Source organism: Vulpes lagopus, chromosome 11 (assembly GCF_018345385.1).
Source record: "Vulpes lagopus strain Blue_001 chromosome 11, ASM1834538v1, whole genome shotgun sequence".
NCBI lineage: Eukaryota > Metazoa > Chordata > Mammalia > Carnivora > Canidae > Vulpes > Vulpes lagopus.
The window spans coordinates 2,334,170-2,347,079 of record NC_054834.1 but is presented as its reverse complement, the minus strand read 5'-3'; the positions used below and the strand labels follow the sequence as shown (position 1 = coordinate 2,347,079).

Below are 12,910 nucleotides of genomic sequence, written 5' to 3'. Positions count from 1 at the left end.
GAGCAGGGCGTCTTGTGCTTTCTGCAGCATCTTTTTAAAACCCAGACGAGATTATTCCCAGCATCTGCTACACGGGCCTGGATATACTGGGTACGTCTATCTGGTTATATCAGCCCTATTTAAATTTGGTTTCTGTGCCCCTTTGGAAACACAGCTTTCTTTTGGCAAGATAAAAAAAGAAAAGGAAAACTGTCCCACACAAGTATGCGGAGAAGTCTTACACAAACAGCTATTTCTGTTCTAGGTCGATAATCAGCTACATCTTGGAAGGTAGATGTAGAACCTATTATTACCTGGAGACAGACCTAGAAAACTGGCCGCCCCGTGCAGGAGGGGATCCCAGCGAGCTCACACTGGTCCAGGACACGGAGCGAGGTGGTCAAGGGCGGGCACCTCTGTAGACCTAGGGCTCCCGCTTCCCGTCCCCACGCAGGGTCGGATTTGGAAGTCCTTCACTTGGGGGCATAGCTGTACCCAAGCCCTGAGTGCCCTTCTTCACTGCCTTGGGCATCTTCTGAGGGACCCTCCCCTCTGGGACCCCAGCACCTTCCCTGGAAAATAAAGGAGCAGCAGCCGGCTTGGTGGGTGAGCTGCTCCAGCCCGTGGCCAGGCCCCCCTTTCCTCAGGATCATACTGTGCCATGTGCCGTGCTGGCTGCAAAGTATTTGATCATCATCCCTGCCGAAGGCCTTTAGCCAAATGCCTGTATCCCTACCGGCAGTCCAGCATTTAAGAAGAAAGGAGAACATTCCAGAAGACGCCTGTAGGGAGCCCTCTCCTCGGGTCCCCTCCCCAGCCAGCAGCTGCTCCGGTGGACGCGGGCCATGGCCTGGCCGGGGGAGGCGTGTTGCTAGGCAGGGGCTGGCCTCCTCTGGAATTCCTGTGGCCGCGGCAGCTTGAAATGACACAAGTCTCTGCTGCCACCTGCTTCCTCGGGAGGGCTTAGCAGCCTGGCAGCTGGTGGCTGGAGATCCCAGGCCTGCTTGGCTCCTGGCCTGTCCTGCAGGGGCACAGACAGCCGCCTTCCTTGCGAGACTCCTGGGGGTGCCGCGGCCGTGGCCAGGTGCTGCTGCAGGTGGGGAGCTGGGTCTCACTGTCTCGTTACCTGCTTCTTCCAGTTCTTCTGACCAAAACTCAGTCGGAGCCTTCCCTGAGCTGTCAAGGTACAGTGAGCCGGGTCCCGCCCGGCCGGGCTTTGCATGGCTCTGACTAGGACAGTGCATGGAAGTGCCGCTGGTGTGCCTTGCACCACGTCGGGGGCGTCTTGTCGGCTGACATGAGGCTTTGGCTTGGTTTCTCGACTCCCGGGTTGCCTGAGAGGAGAATGTCCCTTGTATGCAGATTTGCCGTGTGGTTCCAATTGCTGGGAAATGAAGGAGGGTGTTGTAGAAAAGGAGCCCTTTGGGAGCACAGGACTTCAGGGCGGGGCCAAAGGGGCACATGCAAAGGACACGCGGTCTTCCTTTCTACCTATGGTTACCTGTGCTCACCTGCCCTTGAGGTCCATTCCGTGTGCTGCAGAATCGGGGGCTGCACCGATTGTGAAATATAATCTTCTCTGTCGCAGACGAGTATGCCCATGATCAGTCCGCTTTTGTATTTACTCCGACAGTGTACCCTTTGTGTACATACATATGTGTAGTTACGTGGACACGTGCACACATGCGTGATAAATACACTTGCACATATATTGGAATTCACGGGAACTTTTTGGACTAAACACACACACACGGTGTCCAAAAAGTTCGTTAAAATCCCATCCCAGTGAGTATTTGTCTTTCACATAAAAAAGTTTCAAGAAACAGAACTGGGCACCGGCCTGGAACAGGAGACTGTGCATGTTGCATCTGACCGAGGTCCTTGTTGGTTACAGACCCCGTCATACCATCAGCTGCCAACAGAACGGCTGTCTTTTTTTTAATATATATATATATAAGATTTTATTTATTTATTCTTGAGAGAGAGAGGCAGAGACACAGGCAGAGGGAGAAGCAGGCTCCATGCAGGGAGCCCGACGTGGGACTCGATCCCGAGTCTCCAGGATCGCGCCCTGAGCCAAAGGCAGGCGCCAAACATCTGAGCCACCGGGGCTGCCCCAGAACGGCTGTCTTTTAAGAAGCACCACGAGTGGCAGTTGTTTGGAGCAGAAAAGTCATATATGTGAAGCCTTCTTCAGTTTGGATCGGTTTGATGTGGGGCAAGGAGCGGACGGAGAACAGCAGAGTCAACCAAAGACCCCGGTGTACCCAGGCTCAGGCTGGGCCCAGAGCTCAGCAGCTTGCCGTGGGGAGGAGGCTCGTGTTGCTCACTTGGAAAATGCAGGCCGAGTCTGCTCCGGTGCTTCCTTGCTTGTGACCACGCTCGGGCCCCTGAACGGCTCTGACCTTCCGCTGGCTCATCTGGAAAAGCACACGGTTCGGATTAGCTGGTCTCCGGGGCCCCTGCCCCCCGTCCTGTGCCCCCTGTACTGTGCAGTTCATCTTTATTATTCTCCGAGTCACACTCGTCCTCACCAATGTGTGCGTTTTCAGGGACGGAGCACGTCTGCCCCTAAACTCAGATGACTGTTGAACTTTCAGGAAATCAGGGTCAACTGAAAGAAAACAGGCTTCGTACTCAGGTCGTCGTGTGTTTGGAGCCGTGGATTCTGGGCCTAGGCGTACGTCCGCCCCGCCTGGCTGAGTCCGTGGCCAGTGACTGCTCTGATGAGTGGCAAGCACCTTGCCTGACGGCGACACTGAGGAACCCTGGGTGCTCTTGCTCTGCCCTCAGGCCGGGCCTCCTGCAGCGTCCCCGAGGCCTCACGGGCGGCACCTGTCACTACAGAACCGCCAGTCCCTCGCTCCTCCGTGCAACACCTTCTGCTTGGGGCCCCTGCTGCCTCCAGAGAGCCGCAGCCCGCGGCCACACAGGGGGGTACCTCTCGGGCCCCGCAGGGTGGCTCTGGGGCCAGGCCTGCCCCTGGGCCTCCAGCCCCCTGGGGTTGGCGACCAGCCTCTGTTGCTGTTCAGGGAGAGAAAGAGGCTCAATTCTGGGACAGTTTTCTGATCAGTCTGTCGTTTCTGCGGTTCATGTAACCGCCTGTGCGCCAGTGCCCCGCCCTCTTGTCCACCTGGGGTGCTGTGATGGCAGGCGTCTTGCTACATCCGTGTCACCCGTCCCTCCGTCCTGGAAACGTGACCGGTTATAAATACACACACTCGCGTACGCCGCCGTTCACCACATGCAGCTTTACCCTGTGGCATAGTTTATATTAATCTTCGTGGCTTTGAGCCTCGCGTGCAGGATTTCAGCATGATTGGCCTTGAAGTCCATGTGCACACGTGTGCGTGCGGGGATGCATGCCTCGTGATTGGAGCCTCCCTGCTCCCTGGCCTGGATGCCGCGTGATGTGGAGGGCACCCTGGTCTGCGGGAGCCGCCTGCACGTACCCCGGAGCCCGGGCCCCCTGCTGAGAGCTGAGCCTTTGCCACTGACACGATGACTCGCGTGAATGGAGCTGTTTGGCTTTTACCTTGTTGGGGACACAGTAGCTGTAGCAATGCCTTGACTGCTAACACGCTAACGTGTGTGTTCTCTAACTGGAGCCTGAAATCCTAGGCCAGCAGATACGGAAGGTCACTGGTGGGCACGTTGTCCGGGTTGGTAGTTGCGTGGTACGGTCCCAGTCCGGCTCCTTCCTCCTTCCACCAGTAGATTGGCGACCTGGCCCTGCAGCGGCTGGCGGTGGGCTGGGGAAGCTCGTTGCTCAGACAATTCCCCTGTCTCCGTCCCTGTGTGCCCTGGAAGAGGAGAACCAGGGGCTGGGGTGGCTGTGGCGTGTCAGCAAGCCCGTGGTATGCAGGACGGCGGGGCACTTACCTGATTCAGCCCCACCGCCTGACGAGCGGGGGCTTCGGTGGCCCCAGCTGGGGCACCGGGGGGCTCCTTCCAGCTGGGAACGTCTCATGAGGACGAAACAGCAAGAGAGAGCGAGGAGAGTGACGCTCGGGAGCTCAAGAATCCCAGAACAAAAAAAAATATTTAAAAATAAATAAATAAATAAAAATTAAAATTAAAAAAAAAAAAAAGAATCCCAGAACAATCGATGAAGGAAGAACGGGCCCCCTCAAGAACGTGACCGAAGAGAACATTGCGGTTGAGGCCGAGGAAGGCGGATCTGGAAACGTGAATCCTCAAGGGTCACGCGTGATTATTTCGACACCGGCCCGGGGAACCCTCGCTGCCGTTCCATGTTCCGGAGACGAGCGGGGTTCCCCGAGCCGGAAAGCTGTGGGTTTATTTCATTTAGTCCATGTTTCCGCCTCGCTCCTAATTCCTAAAGCAGATGTTTTACACAGACGTCCGGGTCCCCAGGGCCACGTGTGGCTCCCGGGCACTGGGAGTGTGGCCGGTCCAAGCCCAGTTGTGCTGCGTGACCTGCACCCTGCGTTTGGAAGACTCGGTCCCAAAGCGAATTTAAAACATCTCACTAATAATTTCCCCATGGGTTGTAGGATGCAATGCTCATATTTTAGGTCTGTTGGATTACGTGGAACACATGAGGAAGACTGCACCTGCAAGGAGGGTGAGGCTGCATGTCCGGCTCACTTTCCTCTTCTAGGGGATGGTACTGCCCCAGGGCTTGGTGGTGTGGCTGTTTTTTCATCACATGCAGGGTTCCATCCCACCCCAGAACGGTGCCACCCAAATCCCTGGGCATCCTAAGAACTTGTAGTGATTTCACCAATGACACCGAAGGCTTTGAGGTGGCTCGAAACGCTCCAAATTAAAAAAAAAAAAATACTTGGTGTTTTCACTGCCTTATAAAAACTACAAGTTTAAGAGCAGAGGATTCATTTGTTGAGATTTTTAAGGAGCTCTTTAACCTCGTTTCAGATGCTGATAATAACAGACCTTTTTTTTTTTTTTTTCCTTCCCCAGAAACCTTTAGAAAATCATCAGTTGGCAATGATGAGACAGACAAAGAGAAGAAAAAGTTTCTGGGATTCTTCAAAGTTAATAAGAGGAGCAGCAGTAAGGTAATGGATGAAACACACGTGTGATTCTGCACTGTGTCCACACAGATCCCTGGGGCGTTTTGGAATCTTCTAAATATTCTGGGGGGACATGAATTTCTTCAGGCGAAAGGCGCTTGTCCACGTGCACTAAGGAGGCCGACACGCCTCCTCGCTGGGTCCCTAGGGCAGGGTGGCAGGGGTGTATTCGCCGGCGGGACCGAAGCCACGAGCGTCTCTGCCTGCGCGGGGCCCCTGGCGTGAAGCTGCGGCTCGGAAGCACCCCGCGGTTTGGTGAGCGGACGAGCGTGCGCGGGGCAGCTGTGTGTGCAGAGCACGGTCCACGTTCCTACCAGTGAAACACCCTCGGAGCTTGTCTGGCACCCGAAGCCCCGCGGAGGAGCCCTTGGGCCTCTCGGGGGAGAAGAGCGCACTTGTCGAACGGGTCCCCTGCTAGTAACGTTCAGGCGGCCTGTGGGGTCTCCAGTGGTTTGGAATGTGCTGCGTGATGAGTTAATTTTATTGATCGATCACCTTGGTCTTCATTCAATAGGTCTTTTTTTAAAGATTTTATTTATTTATTCATGAGAGACACAGAGAGAAAGGGAGGCAGAGACACAGGCGGAGGGAGAAGCAGGACTTGATCCCGGGACCCCAGGATCAGGCCCTGGGCTGAAGGCAGGTGTTAAACCGCTGAGCCACCCAGGGATCCCCGAGACTTAGGGTTTTTACGGTCCCTTCTGACATCCCCCAAACCATAAACGCCTTCCCACTACCAAGAAAAGAAATTGCTCCTGCCCCAACTATATTTGGCCACAGGTGTATTTTGCTAGTGTCGGGTATTTTCCCCTTCACTGGTAAGTGGGACCAAAACAACAAAGCCGTCCCGGCCCGCAGAAGCTCCGATGCTGGCAGCTCGGTTTGGCGGGCCCACCTGTGTGCAGGTGAGAGTGGGAGGGAGCGCGGCCTGGCCACGGCAGGGGGGCACCTGAGCGCCGCAGTGCACTGGCCGCACCTCTCATCTCCCGGCCTCTCTGAGGCTGATGGGAGGACTCAGGCCCCTTTGCTGAGGAGGACGGGGAGTGCAAGGCAGTACAGTGCTCAGGGTCGGGGCTTAGATCCGGGGGTCAGACTGGAGCCCCGGGGTTTGCCCCCGGCCAAGGTTCATGGTGCGCCCCAGCCCTGGAAGCCAAGGTCCTGGCTTTCTCCACGTGGCCTGATGCTGGGATTTTGGTTCGTGAATCTCCTTTCACTGTGATAGGTTATATCGTCACCTTTCCACGGGTCCTTTGAAAGTCTGCTCAATGTGTTTCTCTTAAGATCCTTGGCACTGGGGATCCCTGGGTGGCTCAGCGGTTTAGCACCTGCCTTTGGCCCAGGGCATGATCCTGGAGTCCCGGGATCGAGTCCAGCGTTGGGCTCCCAGCATGGAGCCTGCTCCTCCCTCTGCCTGTGTCTCTGCCTCTCTCTCTCTCTCTCTCTCTCTCTCTCTGTCTCTCATGAATAAATAAAATCTTTAAAAAAAAAAGATCCTTGGCATTTTCTTCTCCCCACCCTGGCTTCCCACCCTGTACTCTCCTCTCTCTCCTCCCTCTTCCTCCTCCTCTCCCCTCCCCTCCCTTCAAAGACAGATTCAGTCCTTTGCATTTTTTTTTTTATTTTATTTTTATTTTTTTTAGTCCTTTGCATTTGAATCTCCCTTCACTCTATATGTGTTGGGTTTCCTGGTTCCTGAGATTCAGGAGGTCGAGTTTACCAGGACGGGTTCCCCGCTGTCTGCCTTGACCCCGAAGGTCCCAGTTGGCGGTGAAACCTACCATTTCCTCACCCCGAGATCACAAGAGTCCTCTTGTGTCTTCCTCTTTCTGGGACACGAAACTGTCAGCAAAGCCAGTTTATTAAAAAAAAAAAAATCGAGAAATATTTTTGTTTTAAGCAAAATAAGGTTGCCTGCGGTATGGGAGACCGGAGACTATCTCCCTCTCCAAGGGTCCGTGAGGAGAGGCCACAGGTCCAACCACGGGAGGACCCTGGGAGGGAATAGGCCACGGGCTGCAGGGACTCCCGTCTGGCTGCCCCGGCTCCCTCTCAGCCAGCGGGGCTGATTTTTCCTCCCTAATGCGTGTCCTCTCGTCCTCCCGCTTATTTTACATTGCCTTAGGCTTCTCTTCTTTGGGCAGACCCTCACCAGATTATTTGGTGTCTGGGGCACCGACTTCTTTATTCCCTGTTTCTTTTCCCTCCGTGGTGTGAAATGCCATGCTAAGGGCAGCTTCAGTTAGTCTTCTGGAAGCCTGGCGAGGGGCACTGCCCACCTCATTTTGCAGGTGAAGGAAGGAGGGCTGCACACCCCTGAGCTGCCGCGGGGGCCAGTGACCGTCAGGCCAGCCCGTCTTTTCCAGAACCCTGACTCTTCCTTGCGTGGTCACACCATCCATGCCTGACTCGCCCAGGACGCCACTTTTCTTCATTAATACGGGGAGGGTTTGCAGGAAATCATCATTTCAATGGTTTCTAAAATGTCATGATGCCAGATAGTCTACAAATGTCTCAAGAGCACAAAACACTAATGGGGAAATAGCAAGGCAATCCAGCTAACGGGGGTCTTTATAACATCTCCTTAAAGCGAAGAAATGTATTCATCTGTGTAGGTGTGTGTGTGTGTGTGTGTAAAATCTCAACGGAAGATACACTTAAGGAATATTTTGGATTTTGGCTGAGGTAGATGTCTTTCCTTCTTTTAAAACTTCCTATTTTACTGTTTTTAAAACATGATAATTCTGTACGATTTTAAGATTATTTATTCTGAAAAAGTACCTAAGAATCACCCTAGGACGTAGCCTAACAATGGGATTCTTGGGTCATCTCCCCAAAGATGCTCATTTTGGGGGGAGGGAGTCGGGTTGGCACCCCGGAGCCAGCGTACCTTTCTGTTGCACTGGTGGCCCCCTCGCTTGAACGGTGAAGTGAGATGCCATCATCGCTTATCGTCTGTGGACGGACAGCAAGACACTTGGTGAATTATTTCTGTACGTCTCAGTCGATGAGCAGTGAGATGGCAAACTGAATGTAAACCTCAGAAGTCTCCCCCACACCGGTTAGTTAATTGGTTTTCCGAGCAAATTCCTTCCGCCCAGGTCCACAAAAGTACTGTTTTTCATATCGCATGTTCTCTAAGCTTAAAGGTGGGCTTGTCTAGGCAAAAAAGACAAGAGACGGACATGCCGTGGAGCATGGGTTCCCGGACTGGTTTTCAGGGAGCCCTTGGGTCACGGGCTTCCGGGTTCCTGCACCGACGGCCGTGGCCGTGGCCTCCCCCATCCAGGCCAGGGTCCGCGGTGACTCTTTGTCTGGACCGACCTCGCCGCGGAGCTGACGTGCGTGTCTGTGTTGCAGGCCGAGCGGACCGCGCAGGCCGGGGTGGACAGCGATGAGGACGCCTCGCAGTCCGCTTTGGGAAGGGGCTCGAACGTGAGTACTAACCCTGCAGGTGCTTCTTGCTAACCGGCGGGCTTCTCACTGCTTCAGGGGCCTTCTAGAAAACGGAAGTGTAGATGCGTGTAGCTGTTTGGTTTTTGTATGTTTAGTCCAGACCGAGGCACGAGGCTGCGGAGGGCTGCCCGTTAACGCGCCCCTGCTAGTTTGGAAGACGTGGGGTGTTCGATTTCCTGCTTCTCTGTACCGTCTATGCGGTCAGGAGGTCCTTGGTTAGATGAACTGGATTTATGCCCTCTGGAATCGCCTCCCTACCTTCAGGAGCAGCCGATGGCTTGGGGGCCACACGGCCCTCTTTTCCATCATGAATCTACCAGTTCCTGAACTCCGCAACTATGCTTCGAAGGATCTTCCTTTCTCCTTTGCCTTCCCTTCCCTCCCGTTCCCTTCCCTCCCGTTCCCTTCCCTTCCCTTCCCTTCCCTTCCCTTCCCTTCCCTTCCCTTCCCTTCCCTTCCCTTCCCTTCCCTTCCCTTCCCTTCCCTTCTCCTTCCTTCCTTCCTTCCTTCCTTCCTTCCTTCCTTCCTTCCTTCCTTCCTCCCTCCCTCCCTCCCCTTCCCTTTTCTTTCTTTCTTTCTTTCTTTCTTTCTTTCTTTCTTTCTTTCTTTCGACAGAGCATGGGTGTTTGAGCAGCAGGGGAGGGGCAGAGGGAGAGGGAGAGAGAATCTTAAGCAGTCTCCATGCTTCGTACGGAGCCTGACACAGGCTCGATCCCACGACCCTGAGATCATGACCTGAGCTGAAATCAGGAGTCGGACGCTTAACAGAATGAGCCACCCCAGGGACCCCCGTAAGAATTTTTTAAAACTACCTGTGTCCTCATATTTCCAAGCTGGCATGTAAAACCTCTCTTCACAATATTAAATATTTGAAGGAAAATAGTTCATTGCATCTTAAAAATATTGACATTTAAAGTGTAGCTAAAAAGTTTGATATCATAACTTAAAAATTATATGGGTAGATTCTTCCATAGCCGTAAGAAATTTTGCATTATTATTCTTTTTCTTGATTTCATATTCCTACCAGTCATCCGGCAGTATTTTATTCTATTTAATATATATTTTATACTTAAAAGTCTTTTATAAAGATTTGATGTGAAATGTGATCTAAGATAAAAATGTCTATTTAAATTAGATTTTTAAAATTTCATGTGAACCTAAAGCTGTAAAGTAGGAAAACATTCTTGTAGATTAAGTTCTTATTACAGCTGAAAATACATAAAAATGGTATAAATATATTATGACCGCTGATACATACTTGTTGAGCATGAAAAATTAATTTTTGAAAAAGACACCACCTTTTAATAGGATGAAGGGATTTTTTTTCATTTATTTCATAGATCCATTAATGACTGTAATTTATGGATGAAACTAGGTAAGCTTCCATATTAATTTTGTGACTCTTTTAATTTATATTAAGCTTGGAGAACATCTTACGTGAACAAGATCATGAGGATGGGAAAGTTCTATTACCTTTCAGGTCCCTGCATCCCTTCTGGTTACTCTGTACCATGAAAATGACTTGAATGCCCTTCTATCCGTATCTGATTAGGTTCTCTTTCAAATCTATCAGTAGCGAAGATTTGAAAGCCATTTGTCTTGTAAGGGATTCGCCACTCATTCACACTGAAGTTACTTCTGGAAAGTTTAAGAAAAAACTTAACCAACATTTAACAACAAATAACAGTTGTACTCTTGACTGAGAGACACTATCTTTTTTAAAAGATGAATTTATTTATTTTAGAGAGAGAGAAAGAGAGCATGCCAGCAGGGGGAAGGGCAGAGGGAGAGAGAGACTCTCAAGCAGACTCTCTGCTGAACCCAGAGCCTGGCATGGGGCTCATTGAGATCATGACCTGAGCAGAAATCCAGAGTCAAATGTTCAACCAACTGAGACACCCAGGCTCCCTTTTTAAAAAAACAAAATAAAATAATAGTAATGTTTGAAAACATCTTTCTTAAAGAAACAAGTACGATAGAAATGGATGTAGAAATCAAATATACGTGAAAGAATTTTTTAGCTTATGAAGCATTCAATATATATCCATAAAGAAATATTACAATTTGATGTAATTACTGACATTGTTTTCTAGTTAACATTTTAAAAAGTAAAAATGACTGATTTGACATGCTACTCCTGTTTTTATCCTTGTTATGTTTCTCAGTAGTCTCAACTGAGAATTCACAGCAACTAATTTTACTGGCATGCTGATGGGGGCTAAAGAATGGCAAAGCTGACCAGTTTTTTTTTTTTTCCAGTTTCTTTTTATTATTCTGTTGAGTTGTAATTGACATATGTGGCATGATATTATTTTTAGGCAACCAACATACTGATCTGACATAAGTCTATGTTGTAAAATGACCAGAACATTCAGTTTAATGTCCTCACTCCCCAGGCACTTTCTAAGCCTAATATATTATCCGTAGGTTTGAGGAAGTTGAAATATTTCAGCATTCACTCACATTGGCCAATATAGTGTTTTTTAATGAAATTTTAAAAAATCTTACCTCAAACTTTATTTTTTAATCTTTATTTACATATTTGACCAAATTTTATACATATTTCTAAGTTTTTTTTTTTTTATTGGAGTTCAATTTGCCAACATATACCATAACACCCAGTGCTCATCCCATCAGGTGCCCCCCTCAGGGCCCATCACCCAGTCACCCCCACCTCCCGCCCACCTCCCTTTCTACCACCCCTTGTTTGTTTCCGAGTGTTAGGAGTCTCTCATGTTCTGTCTCCCTTTCTGATATTTCCCACTCATTTTCTCTCCTTTCCCCTTTATTCCCTTTCACTATTTTTTTATATTTATCTCAAACTTTATATCTCTTTTTCTTAAAGGTCTTAGGATTATAGATTTAGCTAATTCAGTTTATGGAGAATGTCTGCCCTATAAACTCAATAGCAAAACAAGCCTTTTTTTTTTAACAAGCCTTTTTTTAAAAGATTTTATTTATTCATTCATGAGAGACACAGAGAGAGAGAGGCAGAGACCCAGGCAGAGGGAGAAGCAGGCTCCATGCAGAGAATCCAATGTGGGACTCAATCCTGGGACCCCAGGATCATGCCCTGAGCTGAAGGCAGATGCTCAACCTCTGAGCCACCCAGGTGTCCCTCAAAATAAGCCTTTATTGCCCAACTATAAAGCCAAATCAAATTTAATTTTGGTTTAAAAAGTCAAGTTATACTTTTAAATTTAAGTAAGTGTATTATTATGTGTCTGCATGACGGTTCTCTCACTTCTGAATCTAACAGGAGCTGTGTTGAGATGCTCCGATTCCTTACGTATCATTTTAAAAACATATGAGTTTAGGGGCACCTGGGTGGCTTAGTCAGTGAAGCTTCTGACACTTGGTTCTTGCTCAGGTCATGATTTCAGGGTTGTAAGATCGAGCCCCATGTTGGGCTCCAGGCTCAGCGCGGAGTCTGCTTGAGGTTCTCTCTCCCCTGCCTTCTCCCCCACACATTCACTCTGCCTCTCTCAAATAAGTAAATAAAATCTTTAAAAAAATGAATTTAATGCCCCAAATTTAATGCTACATTTCCCTTTTAACGGCCACATTTTAATGCTCTGTGAAAAATCACCTCTCAACCGTCAAGACAACCAAATCTTATTGGTTCCCAATCTGAAGGATTTCACATGTGGTAGGAGCTAAGGTCGTACTCGACCCAGGTACAGCAGCTCATCCACAGAAGTGTTTATAGTTCTTACCTCTTTCCAAATAACCCTGAGTAAAATTATATAATGATTTTTTTTAAAAAATCTCTTCTTTACTTGTATAATCTTAAGCAAGTCTTTATGTGCCATGACCACATCCGCTATGCTGTTTGCTTTGCTATAAAACAGACTGAAATCAACTGAGAATGATTTGAAATGTCCATTGACTCATTAGTCTGCAGTTGTAGTTTCAATTTGGGTCACAAATTATGGGAAAAATGCCTTTTCCTATTTCATGTACTCTAGAGGCTACATGTGTGTTTGATTGGGGAATCTATTTAATTACACTAAAGGGCTTGGCTGCTCAGACCTCTTTGTTTACTACAATGTGCCAGGTTTTAATAACTTTTTCTACAGCAACGAATGGCAGCCTAAAATTTGTGGTGGGCATTGCTAATTGTGTGAATATTTTTGTCTCAGTGCTGCATAAGAAAACGTACCCATGACATAGGTAAATAGATAGAGCTTAGGCAAAAACTTTATAGGAAATATCCAGAGCATTTATAAGAAAAATTATGAAATACCACAAAGACACACAAAAGTAGAATTGTACACGTGGAAGACAGACACGCCATGTTCTTAGATGTGAAGAGTCAACATTATTATGTGGATCGGGTTTTGCTGTAGAACTAAATACATTAGGTATAAAGTTTACTTGAAAAACAAACAAGCAATAACTAGCCAGGAAAACTCTGAAAG

General features: G+C 49.1%; 1 protein-coding gene across 4 annotated transcripts in view; it reads left to right on the top strand.

Moving 5' to 3' along the window:
* COBL (cordon-bleu WH2 repeat protein) overlaps positions 1-12,910 on the top strand; it is a 248,785-nt gene that overhangs the window by 110,474 nt on the left and 125,401 nt on the right. For 2 of the 4 annotated variants that reach the window (XM_041721753.1, XM_041721754.1), the window contains exon 5: positions 4,924-5,021. In XM_041721753.1, coding sequence (XP_041577687.1) covers positions 4,924-5,021 — 98 coding nt within the window. Of the gene's footprint in view, positions 1-1,118; positions 1,164-4,923; positions 5,022-8,393; positions 8,469-12,910 lie in introns of all 4 variants that reach the window. The other 2 variants (XM_041721752.1, XM_041721751.1) reach the window with 2 other exon arrangements.